We start from the raw sequence: 18,552 nt of genomic DNA on the forward strand, positions 1-18,552 counted from the left end.
GATGCAGTCTGTGCTTCATGCATTATTGTATTGCTATGAAAAAAATAATAGCAGCCGACTGGTTCTCATAGTAATTAGCAATGCAAACGTGTCTCAGTCTGGTAGTATCTGGTGGCATAGTATTTATTGTTTTGAGTGTGTTTGTATGAAGTCTCTCAAAAAGTGATGGTCATATCACTCAAGTGGCTAAATCCTGACGTTTTCTTTCACTTTTAAGCAATGTGGACAATACATGTTGTAATCCAATGGGTAGATTGACGTGATTCAAGATCCCAGGATAATGAAGTCTTGACCAAACTATCAACTTTCCAGTTCACGACACAACATCAAGATTTCAAGAATAGCATATTATTCTGTGGTATTCCATCCTACACGTTTTTGGAGGGTGTCCATTTGTATTACGGCCTGAAAGTAGCATTAGCTGCACTGGTTTGTTTTTTAATTAAGTACATGCACTTCTCTCAAGTCATGTTTATCAAAACAAAGCCTGTAAAGAGCGAGTTCTCACCTTCATGGTAATGACAGTGCTTCTTTTGTGAACACACGAGGTACTGGAGCACAGACCTCTGCTTTCTGAAATATTTTTTAAAAAGACACATGTTGTTCACACATTAAAGATAACAGCCTCCCCTTGTGGCCGGATGACAGCAATACATTTATTCTGTAAACCTACCTCATCTGCTCATTTCCTCTGTATTTTCCGAGTAAGGACGGCGAGCCTCACTGCTATGTAGAGGACAATAGTTTTTAGTTAGAACCACACCTTTATAGGTAAACAGCGGCGACACTGTAGTTGTTATACTTATTACATAGAGGACCTGGCTTCAGCGCAGGCGCGGTGGCCAAGTGGTAAGGCGTCGGTCTCGTAAACCGAAGATCGCGGGTTCGAACCCCGTCCGTGCCTTTTGAACAACATGTGACTTGAATCTGTTCGGCACTCTATGGTACTTTCGTAATACATTGTAACAATATAAACGCATGTACATACTCTACTGATCTGTGGTTATTAAAAAAATATCTGCTAATAGTACAATCTCGTCAATTTGCAGTACGACACAAATATGACCTACATGTGTATGTTTCTGTCTCCTATCAGAGTATTTTAATTGGTGTAATATCTGATATACATGCGTTTTTACTCACTTGTCTGGGGTCTGTTAACAATCAACATATCTATATTAACTTAATGTAAAGTGTAGTAAGGCAAAATGCAGCTATGTTGAAACAGTACTGTATTTGAAGCCAATAAACGTGTTTCTGTGCTACTGACAAATTGGGTAGAAATGGCAGATATCTTCTAAATTGACGATTGTTTTGAGACATATATTCATATCTCAAAACAAGGATTATGTTATAAACCAAGAACAGTTGATTGCCAATAATCCCATCTGCTTTCATTTTTACTGTACTCACTAGTATCTTTGTGCTTTTTCTTGATGTAATCAAATATTATTTAATGATGTTTGTTCCATTAGCCCTAACAATTTCCTGTTTTCCCTCATATTGTCATAATTTCACTATAATCATACATACTCAGAAGACACAAGGCAGACAGTTTCCGTGGCAACGCTTGTTGTAGCAGCATGAATGACTCATATCTGGTTCACACTGCAGTGTAACATTATATTCCTTCTGTTAAAGTGACTCATTGTTAACTGACACATGGTGATCGGAATGACACTCCTGGAACCTGCTGCCGTGTTTAAAAATAAAAAAACAGTCAGCAAATCGAAAGCATTACAACAACCCAATTTTCATCTACCATCAGTGGGAGGAGAAATGCTGCATTTAACTAATCAATACCTTAATAAAATCCAGATGGCAACTTTTTTTCTCAATGACAATCAGAAGCTCTAACCATGTAAACAACAATGTTTTATCCCTTTAGCTTATCCTCTGATTGTAATTTCATATCATGGTGGAGTGGTGTTGTTTATGCAGAGTGGGTGCTCAGATTTTTTTCACGTCAGCAATAAAATAGATTCATATTCATGATTAAGTCAAGGCCGTATGATTATATGTTATGCTGCAGTACCAGCAGCTCATTTCCATGGTAACCTCTATAGTGTCTTGTGAATAGTTTCAACAATACTGTAATAAAACTCATGACTCATGGTCCCCTAATCCATTTTAAAAACATGAAGAAATCAAAGCACTTTCATTCATATTGTTTGTATCCCCTCCTGCTGCTGAACTTTTCACAGATGGATTGACAGATAGTGAAAGAAAAATAACTTAAACTGAATCAACATTATCTGGTAAAAGTATAGTTGGTCAAATAAGAGAAGAATGTCATCTCAAAAGAATGTTTACCATAAATATGTATGTGCATATCCCACTGGTGGAAATGAGTGTGTCTCATAAGATTTCATCTACAACATTAGGAAAGCAATTATCAGGACCCTTCAAAATATGTTTGCCTTTTCACACCTGCTATTTTAACAGATATAGCAACACAATACGTATCTGCATTCATTACGTTTTAACGATATACACTTTTAATGCCTGTTGTGGCATTGTATGGAATAATGCCTGCACTTCCAATTAGGAAACAACACAATGCAGGAAATGTGCTGTCATCAGCTAAACAACAAATACCTCCAAAGTTGGAACTAATTGGCCATATGGGTCACACCAAGCAAAGTTAAAACTTGTTTAAATGGCAACATAATTATTTGGAACCGTTTGACAATTTTTTTTCTTTTGTCAGCTTCCTTTTTTTGATCAACTCATGTAATTCTGTAAATTGCTCCCCTGGTGGAAGCTTAAGGTTATAACAGATGGTGCACACATAATTCTGCATTTATTGCAACAAAGTACAAGCCTATTCTTATTCTGCCATGTTATTGGGTGAGTTTTGTGCTGTGTCACTATTCAAATGTTAGTACACTTGTAAACAACACTCTTATGTATCATATTTTCCCCCAATGACATCTTGATAGAATATAAAAAAAAGTATTCTGTCTATTTCTTTATGATTTTGTCTTTTATATCTAATAATATCAATATGTTAAAAAAACACATCTATACTTTCAAAAAGTAAACAGAAAAATTTAATTAAAAAACGCTTTTTTTACTGCTAAAGTATTGCTATGATATTACGTTTTATGACATTCTTAACGCAACAAAGCTGTTATGGTTTATATTTAGTTTTCACTTTGAAATAATGTATTGTTTAATCTAATTGCTGAAGGCATAAGCAATAAACTAAACTACTGCTGAACTAATGTCTAGTGTGTGTTTAAGCATTTTTGACCAATATTAAAATAAAGACCTCTCACCATATAAGTAAGTAAGCTTCTATTAGGTTGCAGGTCTTCTTCCATATTAAGTGGATGTGTTGTTTTCTTTTCTAATGTCTCCATGTCACTTGCCAATCAAAACAAATTATTGGAAACAAATCACACAACAGAGACGAAAATATGAGGAGGAGAACAAAAGACTGCAACAAGCATGCCTATTAACTTGGCAGCAGGTCTGCTGTTGGAACATTGATTTCCTTGTTTGTGTGGGCAGTAGTATTCTGAACTAAACATGGATTTGTATACAATACATTTCGGTATTGTATTCCTTTGAAACTGTGTAGCTACTCAACAGCACTCCAGTTGTTATTCATTCATTTTAAATAATTGAAAAATACAGTTAGTTCATCTGTGGTAAATTATCACAATCAATGTGATATAAACTTGGAAACCACACACCATGTTATACTAGCAGTCCAAATCTTCTGCTGGGAGCAAGTCATACTTTGTTCTGCACATGGTTGTTATTGTTTATGTTTTGAGCTGTGTAAGCCAGGACTTCATTGTGTTCCATCTGGCTCTCGGCTGGGGAGCCAAACAGTGGATTAAAGAACGACATTAGCGTGGAACAGGCTCAGTCAGCTCGCCCGGCAGAGAGATGCTCTCAATCACTGTGACCACCACGCTGTCATGCACATGTGTGGATGGGCGTTTCCACAATCACAGGATTTCCTCAGGGGGGCCACACCACTTCAGAAATCTTCATATGAGGTCAGTTTGGAACCAGGGTTTGTATGCCAGCTCTACAATTTACCAGGCAGCATCAAAATAGGATACAGATTGATATTTTTTGTTATATTGATATACTTTATTAATCCCCGTGGGGAAATTGTTTGCATTTGACCCATCCTAGTGTTAGGAGCAGTGTGCTGCCATTTTGAACGGCGCCCGGGGAAGAGTGTAAGGAACGGTGCCTCAGGGACACCTCGGTGGCACTTGCTCTTGCCGGGACTTGATCTGGTGACCTTCCAGTTGCCAAGCCAAGTCCCTATCAACTTCGCCACCACCGCCCAGCTGAAAGTTATCCCTGCGGTAAATTACATTTCGTTACAGTTGCTCTATTTTGGAATGAAATAAAATATGTATCATGGGCGACGCAGCCATTATATGAGGGTGGGACAAGTCCCCCCCACATTTTAAAATGATTAGTTTACCATGTGGAAAGTCCGTGCATCGGTCTATCCACTCGCCGCCCTTTGTAGAGCGCTGTGTCGGTGCTTCATTATCAAATCCATTCCACTTGCTTATTGAGAGAATGCCCAAATCAATGAAACTCCGTCCCATGTTTTCCCTGCTACTTTGTACCAAGGCAGATTCTCAGAGCCGTACACATGCTGCGTTCTGTGCGTAGCTGTGTCTTTAGTTGTAAGCCCAGTGGCGATCTGTTCATCTGTCATATCATACAATAAAGCCATCGAAAAGAATAGGATACAGCATTAAGTTATTATGGGTCTTTGTGTGTCATAGCTTGGCTATGTGTGTGGCACGAGGAGCGCATTTTGTGTGAGCGAGCGATAGAGAGAGAGAGTGAACGAGAGACTTTAGTCTAAGTTATCTCATGTAAACAAGTATTTCCAAGGCACATCTTTTATATGATCATTATACAAAATAAGAGAATAACAGGTATGAAATAATTCCAGCTCAGACGACAGTCAAACTAAAATACAGTTTAAAAGGGGAGTGATTTGTAAAATATGCATTTAAAAAAAGTAAGTCTGTCTTAAACAGTTCTGTTTCATATGGGTCTTGAGAGATGTATGTATCCATAGATCTAGTCCCTAACTTTGCTCTCAAAGTGCACCAGATTGATGCTTTTAACTTCAACATTAAAAAAAACATTACATTACATTACATGTTACTTGTTATACGCTTTTATCCAAAGCGACTAACATACTCAATACTGTGGACAATCCCCACAGGAGCAATTTGGGGGGAAGTATATCAGGGACACAACGACACGCTGACTGCAGTGGGGTTTGAGCCTGTGCCCCCCTGATCCTAACACCAACGCACAACCCACTGCACCACACGCCTCCCTCCACCACCTGCCCACACCCCGCGTCAAATTGTCCCACCCACGTTGAGGATGCTTCCTACGCCCATGATATGTATAGTAACATAGACAAGTAAAAGTGTGCACATTATACTCATACATTATACCAAAAAAATATGTGTATCACAATGTATACAATAGTGTATCATGAAAGTAATGATATTATTTTTGCAAAAAAAGACAACTTAAAAGGTGCTCTGTAATGCAATGATCCATAAAAGACAGAAGAGCCATTCGGTGTGGATAGGATGCGTATGAAGCACAAACAGACGGTGTGATGTCGGCACTTGGCGACAGAACCGGACAAGAGAGAGATCATCAACAAAGTCGAGAGCTGAAAAACTGGAAAGGTCACAGTCCTCATGAGACAGCTTATTTCGGCCAATTTAATCAGATACATCTGACAAAACAATGTTGCTAATTATGTTGGTAATCTTTATCCTAAACCTGTAACTTGCTTGAGAAAGCCTGTGTTAATCCATAAGTAAGGCTAAATAGATGAGGGTACTGCAATTGTGATGTTTCATATCAGTTTCAGATCTCATGAATTCAAACAGCTGCAGTACGGACTCATAATGTACTGCAGCTAAGAAAAAGAGCACATTTCATTTTGGCCATGGTTCAATCATTTTATTTTCCTTTTACTTGTACTTTCGAGATCACATGTGTTTTTATGTCATCATCAAAAAATGATCTGTATTCCAGATTAAAACGTTTATTTTATTTTTCTGATTTCAAATGAATTATGTACATTTCCAAAGAAAATCATCCCATTATCCAGGGGAAACAACATTGTTATTCCAAGATAATGACACCAATGGCTTGTATTCTCGAGGACACAAATACAAGTTAGTTGTTGAAAAAGGAAAAAAACAAAAAAATAAAATGTCATGGCCATTAATGGCTTCCATCAAAAACAGGTTAGTTAATGTTTATTTTTATACAACACAAGATGTTTACATGTTACGGAAGCCCCGAAAGGCAATGGTTACATTAATTGTGTTTGTTGAGATCACAAGAAAACAGTTCATTAACTAAACATGATAGGACCTATCTCTTCATCTCGGTAAAACAACATTTGGTATTTCCAGATAATGACATAAATAACCTTTCTTCTTGAAAACAAAAATTAACTGACGGAGGAAATAAAGTAGGCTACTTGAACGATTGTCATTACCTTTTAATGAAAGGGAAAGACCATTTTTTATTTGGAGATAATCACATAAATAACTTGTGATCTCGAGAAAAATAATAAATGCGAATTTATATCATTGGAAAAAGGGAGGGGGAAAAAACATGGCAGTTGATGGCTTCCTAATTATTACTTTAACTACACAGTGGTTGTATTAATTGCATTTCCATACCTTTTTCTTCTTGTTTGAACAGAAGTAGAACAACACACTTTAACAGGACAGTGGGACTCGGATTGAGGCGTATGAATTCCATAACTTCACAACTCATGCCCGCTTGTTGGACATAATCAGGCAAGTGTTTGTGGGCCATGACCCAGATACTTATTTCCAGTCCCGGGCTTTGGACACTGCACCACGGCATCATCTCGCATTTCAGTCCACACTCAACAAAGAAACTGAGTTTCCCGTGTGAACTCACGGACGGAGCTTCGCAGCGTAAAAACTCACTTGAGCAGTCACATCTGGGAGGGCTGTGTTTACTCTGATTACAGCCGGGTGGTCATGTTTACTGGGTGTGGGGGGAAATGGGGTTAGGACTTGAGAGTGGGACTTTCACTGGGGAGGTTCCCAAGCCAAATCCAAAACCAACTGGACCAAAATAAATCTAATTTAGAGCATGTAAACATTCAAACACTCAGTCAACAACAGGCCACAAGGAAATTCAATGCATAATCACTTTTTTTAATATATTTAAATAATATATTTTGTATTAACGTTAGTCATATTAAGACTCTTATTGTGCAAGGATGTTTCCATAAATGCATATTTCCTGTTGTGTCAGTGGGCTTCAAGTGTACTATTTGTGAATATGGCACCATCTGCAGGCCAATGTCTATAGATATCATATAATAACCAAGTGATGATGAACAGCCAATGACATCACATGAGATCACTTAATAGCTATTTATTGACCGTGGTGAAAAGTTATTTTAAGTATTACAATCTGTAAGAGTGTAGTGGAACTCTAATGCCTTTAAAGGAAGTGAACATGTAAGACCTGCAGCGACAATATTTCATACATGGGTTTTGGTGGTAAAAAAGGAAAGAAAGTGTCACAGCAGATTTTAAAAATAGCAAAGTAGGAAAACCTCAGTTTGCACATTGGCTTTCCAAATGTCTAAGAACCCTATTTTTAAACCCCCACTGAATCAACACTAGCCAGAAAAAAGCTGAGTCAACGTCAGAGCTTTAATTCGGGCAATGCCCTGCACAGTAATTCAACAAATAAAAGTTCTGTTGTTGTGAGCAGCAGATCTGATCGTTCCCTCCCGGATAAACATCTGACATCCGGGTTGGGTTTTGTCTGAGTTTCGGCAGAGGAACGCTCAAGTTGCCTTTTCATTGTGTGATTCTACTGCAGCTTGGAGTCAAGACAGGGTGTTTGCAACAACTCTATATCACCCCATACACACTTCCTTATCGGTTTCAACTTTAATTCAAGAGTCTGATAACAGTAAAGAAAAACAATACAAGTCAGATATTTATGCCATTAGCATGAGTAATGTTAAATGCTTTATTTACAAAAGGCACTTGTATTGTGTCAGTAAACTGATACTGGACAAGCATTTTCAAACACCTTGCTGAGGCCTTGCGCATGGTATTGACACCATGTGCAGAAACTGCCATTTTTGGAGTACTACCTGGCCACCGAATGATGAGGAGGAAAACTAAGGGCAGTATAGCCTTTGCATCTCTATTAGCACGTAGAAGAATACTACTAGAATGAAAATCCTCGTTAGCACCTAAAGCATCTCTATGGCTTAAAGATCTTATGTTGTATCTGAACTTGGAGAAGACTAAATATAACCTGAGGGGCTCATCAGAAATATTTGAATCTGTCTGGGGCTCTGCGATAGCCCATAGCTGAACTAAAGACACTAAGTTAAGAAGGAAGGGGTGACTATGCATGTATTTTATTATTGTATTATACATGTATGCACGTGCGTGTATGTGTATGTGTATGTGTATATATGTGTATGTATATGTGTATGTAAATGTGTGTGTATTTTTCTTTTTTTTACATTACTTTATTTTTACCTATATATGTATTTATTTATTTATCTACTTTACTATGTAGGACCGGGAGGGGGGAGGGAAGAATACCCTATAATGTAACTCATTGTGAAAAAAATAAAAAAATAAAAAAAATATTTTAAAAAATAATATTGTGTCAGTAAATACTACACATTGGATGGTCGTGGCCACAGAGGAAATCTGGCCATAGGGCATATTTTTGGTCGAAGGGTGCTTTTCTCAAACATTTGGCAGCGTTTCTGTCACACTTGCACAGCATCTTTTCACATTTGTCCTCCAGATCATCTGCAATAAAGAACACACATGTCTTCCTTAAGTGTTTAAAGTTTTCTCAACAACATTGTGTTAATGTTTATGCATTCTCCCTGGCTGTTCGTTTCACAAACAAGTCTAGCCTTATTCAAAACCACCACAAAAAGAGATCACAATTCACCTGTGCTGGCATCACTCCACTGGTTATCTGTTTCCTTTAGTATCGAGTTTAAAGTCATTTTATTAACTTACAAAGCCTTACATCACCTAGCACCTTATCTCAGCGATTGCCTTTCTTTTTATGTTCCAACAAGAACCATTAGATCCTCCACTGCCCTGCTATTAGAAATCCCAAGGGTATCACACAAGAGACCTGGGGAGGCTGCGTTCTGTTTTCACGGCCCTAAACTATGGAAGAGCCTCCGCGTGGATCTTAGAACAGCAAACTCCGTTGAAATCTTTAAAAGTCAATTAAAAACCTATCTTTTTAATGTGGTTTTTATTTGGGTTAACTTTCAATTCCCACTGGTATCATTAGTGGAGTGCTGTGCAACAGCATTCCACTATTGTTTTTCTGTTTCTTTAATGTTCTTCTTCCTCTTCCCCATGTTTTGCCGTCAAACAACTTCAGCCTACTTTCAGCTACAGAAGCCATTCAAATATCAAAAATATTCAGCCTCCTCAGCACATGATGAGAAACTTTACATTTTTTAAAAACTTTTTCAAAATATTCAGCTTTTTAAACTCTTTTTTTAACATGTAACTCAATGGGAGGAACCTTCAAATCCTCTTTTAGCTACACCTTGTGCAAAGCACTCCTTCCACATACTTTCGGCTAGATAATTCATTCCAACTTTTTCTCCCTTGTGTGTGTGAAATGATCACAATCATCAGCTATTAAAGTTGTATACAGATTTTTGATATCTTTTACAGTTTTTGAATTATCAACGTTTAAGTTTTGGTAAATTTTCAGGCCGTTTTAGATTTTATAATGGGTGTCTATGGAACAACACTTAAAATCCTCTTTTACCTACACCAGGGGTGCCCAACCTTTTTTGAACCGAGAGCTACTTTTAAAGTTGCCAGTCTGCCGAGATCTACCAGGCCAAATAGAGAGGCGTAGCCATTACTGACAGCTTACTACCAGGTAAATACACACTTCTACTTGTATAAAACTGACCTTTGTACGATGAATACTTCATAAAATACTGCAGATCCTTTATCTTACCTCTTTCTAATCTACACACATACAAGTATTTAACTGAAGTTACACGACAGTGTTGTTGATACAGAGTTGGTGTTTATTCACACGTCACACTACAGTGCATGTTTTCAAGAAACATTGAACAGTGCTGCCACATATGACTCAGGAACAAAAGAAAAGACTCTGAACCCTTTATTTGCCATTATATAAAAATAGTGTTGCTACAAAAGTATAAATTAGGCTTACTAATAAGACAACTCAGATCTGAAGCTACACAGGAATCTGCTGCAACAGTGCAATAAAATAGACAAAATTAATAGAATCAAACCCTTTTTTTGTTGCATTTGAGTAGATTATAAAAAGAAATTCCTTTAAAATAGGATGCAAGCAACACTAGTTTCTTAACCTGAATTGATAATAGACTATTATCAACCATTTTGTACAATAATTATAATGAATAAGTTCAAACAAACTAAAACTTACAGCTTATTAATAACGGTATCTAACTTGAGTTTTTATTATATCAAAAACCTGTTGAAATGCTACCGTTTTTTTACTGTCCCCCAAAAGCGCGTCGGCAGCCTCCAGGAATGCTTCTTTCACAACTTCGCCGTCTTTGAAAGACTTCATGTGTTTCGCAAGAACGTGATTGACACGATAAGATGCTATGGTAGCAGCCTTGCTCTTGTTGTTGGGCCTGGTGAAAATGGACTGCTGTGCATTTAGCTGTCCTCTCAGGCCCCTCCCCTTTTGGGAGCGTAGGGCAGAATTAGGAGGGAATTCCGTCTCGTAGCGTTTGTGCACTGTTTTGAAATGCCGCTCCTAAATTACCCTTCTTCGATAAAGCTACGCTCGCATTGCAGATGAGACAGATGGACTTTGAATTGGAATAAATACAAAAATAATCATCCTCCCACTCGGAGTTAAAATTATATATGTTTTGCTTCTGCCATAATTGCGGTCTTGTTTGTGTGCGGACTGTCACTCCTGTTGATACGGACAACGTTAGCAATTAGTGCACTGCCCACTAGCCACGCCCCGACACATGGGGTCACGGCGGCCAATCACAAAGCTTTGATGCGTTCAAGTGCATTATTCTGGCACAGAAAGATTATGTTATAGGACATTAACGATAAAACAGAATATTGTTGTTCTATTTTTAGACACATCTCGCGATCGACTGGGAATCTCCCCGCGATCGACCGGTCGATCGCGATCAACTGGTTGGGCACCCCTGACCTACACCGTGTGCAAAATGACACTCCTTCCACAGCTGTTGAATAGCATTCACACTAGTGGAATGCTGTTGAACACACCACATATCTAACTCCTTCAGCCTACTTTCAGCTCCAGAATTAAATGATTCAGCTATTTCAGGACATTGAGGCTACAGGGGTGTCAAACTCAAGGCCCGGGGGCCAAATCCGGCCTGCGACTTCATTTGATGTGGCCCCGCAAGAGCTTGCAAAGAATATAATACGTTTATTATACGGGTACATGCCACGTTACAGAAGCAGGTTGCCCATAAACTACATGTCCCACAATGCATCTCGTTTTGTGACATGCGCACTGAAGAGACTTGCAATTATTTGCCCTAGACTTCTGCTTTCAGACGTAGTTAATTACTAAGTTATTATCCTATCCGATAATAATCCAATTCAGAGGCAATAATGTAATATAATACATAATTTAATATATATTATATATTTATATAGTTACAACCGGCCGTTTAAGTGCAACCTTTATGCGAATGTGGCCCGCGATGAAATTAAGTTTGACACCCCTGGGCTACACAGTTTGTTGTTATACCTTTTTTTTTTTTTCTTTCTTTGAAATATTAAGCTTCATCGCTATTTTCCCTCCTCTTCCAGTTTAACATTTCACTTTCAAGTTTTCAACAAAGTCAGTGCAATGCATTTGAGCTGTAACAATCTTGATTCAGATCATTTCACTTTTCTGCATTTCTCCGCTAAGTTCAGCAACACACTTACTTGGTCTCTGTAGCTAAAAACAGCTCCAGAGACTAAATAACATACTAATAATATATTCAGCTTTTCATCTAAATTCAGCAACAAATATACGCAGCTTACAGCATTCACACGCATTTTCAGCAGGAAATGCATTTTCTAGTTGTCCATGTTTTACTGTATTTTTTCTGTTTTGCTTTTATTTCACATTTTTTAATTGTTTTATTTTAACCCTCCCCCCTTAGCATATCACGTAAAATGTGTTGGAGCACTAGCCAATAGAAGCGCAAGTTTAACATAATGATGTTGTTATGTTGTAGGAAGTAAACACATGACTCCACAGGCAGGAGGGGGGAGTGTGTGGGAAAGGGAATTATAGCCTTTGCAGACCATTTACATGCACAGAAACCTATATTACACACAACAGGAAAGGGAAATCCCTAAAGAGTATAATAGGGACCCTTTAACGGATCATTTTCTTCTCTGAAAATTAGAGTAAATGTGACTACTGAACAGAAATTGTGGATATAATAATTTCCTCTACATTGAGTTATTTGAAGAATGTCAACAGGCCTCTATTTTTGGTTATTGAGTGTGTACACCTTATTAAGTATGCTTCTATTTATATAGAGGCATCACCATGGTTTATGGGCGCTTAAATATATGTTACAAACATCCTGTCTTACCCTCCAATCAGCTGAATGTTTTTCATAGATTTTTCCGTATATCAAACAGAGCCTGATCTGTGTCTCACATTCAGATTTACCCAAGCACAGAACATTATGTGTACAGCAGCTGTCTTACTTCTACAAACACAACATATTACGCATGCATAAGCACAAAAGAAAATCAATACCACACTCCGCTTCCTTGTCCTCACACTTCCACTGATACTGGTCTGTTTTGGTTCGGCACCCAAGAAGCTCTGCATCTCCATAACAGCAATCATGTCTGTGGCAACACCTGTGATAGACAACATGAAATTAGTTTTATTTTGAAGGCTGAACTCCAGACTACACAAGGCAAGGTCAAAACAGCAGTAGGTGGGTAGTCACAGCACTGTGGTTTCAAACACACCATGGCTATTTTAAAAGGCAGGACAGAATCACCACATGAGTTTTCACAACAGATAGTTAGCAGTTCCCTGGTTTGAGGGGGTTTCGGTGGCTTGCGGCGAAGAAGGAAAAAAGGAGACGATTAGGATTTGGGTGTGGAATTCTTGGGCTTATTTCGAAGTACCCATTGGAGTATGTGAGTCTCCTTCCTTTTAACCCATCGGCTAGCATCTGTGGTTCAGACGACTCATTGGGAAACGGAAACTGTGTGTGTGCAGGAGCAGGATGGAGGGGGACTGAGAGGAGGAAATAATGTGCAGGCATGATCTGTGGAAGGGCTGAATTAGATCCTTTGCATCACATAATGTATAGTTAGTCCATTTATAGGGACAGCTGGATGTTTACAGCCTGCTACACGCTATCATCATGTGTCCAGATATCCTTGGAAATAAAAACACAGACTTGACAGACAGTGTTTTTTAAAAGAGTGTGATTAAAAATGAAATTGAAGCCGAGGCCTCACCAGTCCGCCTTGTCTCTGGGCCAGCCTTGCCCCCCCAGCCCACAGTAGCATCCATACATCATGTAAGCCAGAGCAGATCTCCCCGTGCTGCATTTGATGGTTCCCGCCAGCTCCAGTAAGCCTCTCTTCGTCCGCTGGGAGCTGCGCGTCACCGCAGGGGCCACAGCCACTGCAGAGTGAAGAAAGAGGAGGAACAAACTCTCGTCTCGTAAACAACACAAACATTCCATATTCTCTGGATGTGTTTTTATGGTAAGGTTTTAAAAATATGGTGTTATATTCATGGGTATACATAATACTAGAAATTGCCATCTCTCCAGCACAATTACCATAATCAAGACTTCTTTGTAGTATTTAGGGGTGTCACAAAATACCAGTTTTTAAAAAAAACGATATTTTGATATTGTGTTAGCAATAAAAATACATAATTAAATATAACGAAAGGCGTCTCAAGTCATCAATCATATCACTTTGTGTACACTTTCCTCTCTCCAGCTTTCCACTTGTATTTTAAAGGGGACCTATTATGCAAAATCCACTTTTTCATGTCTTTTATACATCAGCATGTGTCCCCTCTGTGTAAAGAGATTCTGGAAGTTTCTGGGAAAAAGATTCACTCACTTTTTGTCCTGATCCATTTATATAAAAACCTGTCTGATCAGATTTTGGACACTTTATGATGTCATAAAGATGTTTTGGCTTGTGTAACCATTAGCCAATAACCAACCAAGGTAACATCCCCCCACCTACTCACCTGAATCTCCTCCTAGAGCACCATTGTGTTCTTTTTAGGGCTGTCAAGTTAAAGGTGTTTTAAACAGCAAGCCAAGCACACAGCTGATGCTGACAGCCCCGCTCCTGCCGCTCGCTTGAGGCAGACCACGCTTGAAAGTTTGCCGGGGAGACGCCTGCACAACAACAGCGGTAGCTAAATGGGTGGCTACAGCTTAACATTGTGGAGGACGAGGGGCTGAGTTAGATAATTCGGATCGCATCCAACGTGTCGACTGCACATCACAGCGCATTATTTTGACCCACAGGAACTTCAGTCTCATGCTTTGACTGAAGATGAAGACAGAGGAGCGGCATTTCGCCGACAACTTTAAATAGGCTTGTCTGTTTGAGCAACTGGCTCAGTGCAAAGAAGTACACAGGGTTGGGAGAGAGAGAGAGAGAGAGAGAGAGAGAGAGAGAGCGAGAGAGAGAGAGAGAGAGAGAGAGAGAGAGAGAGAGAGAGCGAGAGAGAGAGAGAGAGAGAGAGAGAGAGAGGTTGTTGTGTTGAGAATATTCAGGAGAATATTTGTCATTGTTCCAATGATAATAAACAAACATTTGCATAAAGCATATTTGTCCACTCGTATGTTGATAAGAGTATTAAAAACTTGAAAAATATTCCTCTAAGGTACTATTAGAACAGATAAAAAATGTGCGATTAATTTGCGATTAATCGCGATTAACTATGGCCATCATGCGATTAATCGCGATTAAATATTTTAATCGACTGACAGCCCTAGTTCTTTTTAACCAAATCTCTCTCAGAGGGGCGTTGGGAGTGGCTCCTTATTTTCATCTAAAGTAACAGACCCAGAATCAGCACTTCTGAAACAGGGCTGAAATAGGGGTTTATGGGATGCTACAATGCATGATCTGTTTGGTATTTGGAGCCAAACACTTCAGAGACATCTTTTGTATCTGAGACTGTGACGAAGGTAACTTCGTCACTATGGACTGACGGCTTCAGGCTGATGATTGTGTGCACCTGGTGTCCTGTGTTGTCTCCTCCCCCCTCACCTGTGTCTTGTTGTGCTGATTGGAGTGTGTGTATTTAGGCTCTGTTTCCCTGTCTGTTGAGAGGCTGGTAGGGTGTGTGAGATCCTTGTGGCTGCAGGATGTGTGCAGGGAGAGCAGCAGGATTGAGGCTGTGAACTTTGTGCACATGATTTTAATAAATGCCCACGTCAGGTTATATTTTTGGACGTTCTGCCTCTGCCTACTTGCTTGGTCTGGGCCGCTCAACGGTCAGCTTCACAGAGACCTATAATATATTGATTGTTGGGGAAATATTTTTCCAAGGCCCATAACTTTGACCCAGTTTATCAGTTTGTACTGACCTCACTGAGTTCAGGCACCTGCAGCCTTGGGTGCTGCTCTCAGTGTTTTGTCTCCCTGTTCCTGCCTCTTGGCGTCAGCTGATATGTGGTGTTATAGTGCTTTGCCTGTTTTATCTTGTTATGCAGCATGTTGACGATTCTCTCAGAACCAGCTAAATACATGGGTCTAGGGGTAGAGATCTTCAGAATTGGTTTGGCATCCGCTGTGTCAACTCGTGGCACACGATATGTCTTGTGAATTCTCCAGCCGAAGCTCCAAATAAACCGTCAGTGTTTGCCATCAAAGTTCCTGCTCTCCTTGTGTCTCTTTGAGTCTCGTCTCCATTGCTTCAGAAGTCTCCATCACATTGATGAAAAACAGTATAATAGGGGACCTTTAAGTTTGTTTGGCCTTGACAATTCTGTAGTGAAAAACTGAAATTGGTGTTATATTTTTGTACACCATGTTATTAGGTACACCTACAGTAGACTAAATGAGTACAGTCCAGCAGTAAATCCTACCTTCATGAAGATTATAATACTCAGTTGTTGTTGTTGTTGTTGTTGGAACCGTTTCAAGAGAGGAGTTAAACAACTTTATCAGAATCAGAAACTGATTTATTGCCAGGTAGGTTCGCACGTACAAGGAATTTGACTTGATGTCATGGTGCATACATAAAACATTTAAAACAACATTTTAAAAAGTACACAGATAGCGAACTATATTAAGAACAACAAAGCGCACCGAAGCGGCCATCTGCGGCGCCATCTTAGTTTTTGCCATTATGATAACTTATGATGATGTGCTGTTACATTGTATGCTTTGTAGAGGTGTTTCTGTTATTTTTCCAACTTCTACAGTAAATGGCTACTGGATCTTCTTTATTTTTTGAAGGCTGCATGACTACAATGTGTTTGATGTGCTGATATTCGTATATGCACATATCATTCAATCTCTGTATCATACGTCACTATCACATTTTATTTTGTGAAAAAAACAGTTCCTAAATAGCCAACTTAGTGGCAACCGCTATCTAGAAAGGTATTCATTTGTTTTTCACATGCATGTGTTTCTAGAGTCCCTCTGAAAACCCCGGAGTTACAGTAAAGTAGTAAAAAAAGACTTAACTTTACACTGACTCACATCTCACACCAGAAAGCTTTACTCTGCCTCAGAGGTGGGAACTAACTAAGTAAATGTACTCAAGTACTCAAGTACAATTTTGAGAGACTTCATTTTATGCTACTTAGTACTTCTACTCCACTACAATTCAGAAGTAAATATTGTACTTTTACTCCACTGCATTTATTTTTAATACCTTTCGTTACTATAGCAGCTTTGGTATAATAATGTGAAATATAATCAACTCTTAAATCATACTTTAGTTACACCTGGAGTAAATTCACAAGCTACCCTGCAGTATACAAAGTAACTGGCTACACCTTTACCAGCTTTGATAAACACTTTAATGCATCAATAATCAATAAAGTAACCTGTTGGGGATTTATAACTTACGTGTTCGTCTTTAAAATCAAAACATATCATATATAATAATCTGAAATGGACCAAAATGCATTGTGAGTACTTTTACATTTTGTACTTTAAGTATATTTGTAATGCTAATACTTTTGTTCTTTTACTTGAGTAACATTTTAAATGCAGCACCTTTGCTTGTAACAGAGTATTCCTACACTCTGGTACTGCACTTCTACTTTTACTTAAGTACAAGATCTGAGTACATTTCCCACCTCTGCTCTGCCTGAACACCTGAACCAGGCTCAGATTTGAAATGGTGGGAAAGTATTAAATGTTGTAGAGCAAAATACATTGAATTTGTTTGGACTTGCTCCCTTAGAATAACACTTCGTCCTCCTTGAGGCTTTCACCTGCAGCTCACTGTGCCATGAAAATAACTTATCAAGCAGTTCCTCACTAGTTTGAGTTCATCCACAAAGTTAAAACTCTCCTTACCAGATAACAGGAGCAGTATCCGGCAGAAAGCAGTCATGGCATGCATCAGGCTGAACTCCACACCAAGAGCTGTTCACTGACGAGAGTGGAGCATTGACTGAGTGGAGTGTTTTTTTTAGAAACTGCTTCAATAATCTCCTGAGCATCACCATTGGCCAGAGGCTAATCCAGTGTTAGTCTAACGGTACGCCTCCTGCTGGACACAGCCTGCCTCTCACATCTATGGCAAACAGTGTTAGTGTGATTAAAGAGATGTCTTTTCATTTCTCCACAGATACCTGCCAGCCTGTTTTGACTTGTTAACCTGTGTGCTGCATCTCCCCTGCCACTTGAACATTGCTGTGATTGTGGTTCAAGTCAAGTTAACACATAACGCTCAAGTCATTCTGAGCTTCAGGTGTCTGTCACGGTCTGTTTCTAGATGAGGTTCTTAAATATGTTTTGCTGCTAATACTTTTGTGCTAATAATTTTGTGCTCAAGTAACATTTTGAATGCAGAATGTTAATATTTCTGCACCGCAGTATTATTACTTTTACTTAAGATCTGAGTTCTTCTTACTTTTATGTTCTTGTCATTTTGCAGTTGGGTTTTTAGGGTTATGTCAATGTGAAGTATTACTGCTTAGAATTTTTTTTTTAAAACATGTGATCCTTGGGCTGAGAAAAATTCAAATTAGAGATCACCAAATCTGGAGATGTGTGGTATTCACTTGAAACAGAGAGAATGCAAACATGCATTCTTAAAAGTAACTTATAGCTGTCAGTAAAAACTACAATATTTGTCTTTGAGATGTATTTGAGTAGAAGCACAAAGTAGCACAAAATGAACTAGCCGAAGTAGCCTACATGTACTTACAATATATGTGGTAAATGAATTAAACAAATACAAAACAAGTATTAGTACCTT

The 18,552-nt window shown here is 38.8% G+C and overlaps 1 protein-coding gene and 1 non-coding gene across 2 annotated transcripts; one reads left to right on the plus strand and one right to left on the minus strand.

Moving 5' to 3' along the window:
• The first annotated feature begins 832 nt into the window (after positions 1-832).
• Positions 833-904, plus strand: trnat-cgu. Its single transcript has one exon. It is a non-coding gene; the product is annotated as a tRNA-Thr (tRNA).
• Positions 905-5,968: 5,064 nt separating this feature from the next.
• zgc:92162 (group 10 secretory phospholipase A2) lies at positions 5,969-17,768 on the minus strand. The gene is made up of 4 exons (XM_034219539.1): positions 17,646-17,768; positions 13,584-13,752; positions 12,862-12,968; positions 5,969-8,867 (listed from the first exon to the last, which is right to left on the minus strand). Exons 1-4 carry the CDS (start codon positions 17,689-17,691, stop codon positions 8,719-8,721), a joined length of 471 nt encoding a protein of 156 aa, XP_034075430.1. The 5' UTR covers positions 17,692-17,768; the 3' UTR covers positions 5,969-8,718.
• Positions 17,769-18,552: the final 784 nt, after the last annotated feature.

Source organism: Gymnodraco acuticeps, unplaced genomic scaffold, assembly GCF_902827175.1.
Source record: "Gymnodraco acuticeps unplaced genomic scaffold, fGymAcu1.1, whole genome shotgun sequence".
Classification (NCBI taxonomy): domain Eukaryota; kingdom Metazoa; phylum Chordata; class Actinopteri; order Perciformes; family Bathydraconidae; genus Gymnodraco; species Gymnodraco acuticeps.

What these genes read in the sequence shown, in the direction of transcription:
- zgc:92162 (XM_034219539.1), bottom strand. Translation starts at nt 17,691, where the DNA reads ATGCATGCCATGACTGCTTTCTGCCGGATACTGCTCCTGTTATCTG. An exon ending in GATACTGCTCCTGTTATCTG is followed by an intron (nt 13,753 to 17,645) that starts GTAAGGAGAGTT and finishes TTCACTCTGCAG; the next exon opens with TGGCTGTGGCCCCTGCGGTG. An exon ending in GGACAAGGAAGCGGAGTGTG is followed by an intron (nt 8,868 to 12,861) that starts GTATTGATTTTC and finishes TCTTTATTGCAG; the next exon opens with ATGATCTGGAGGACAAATGT.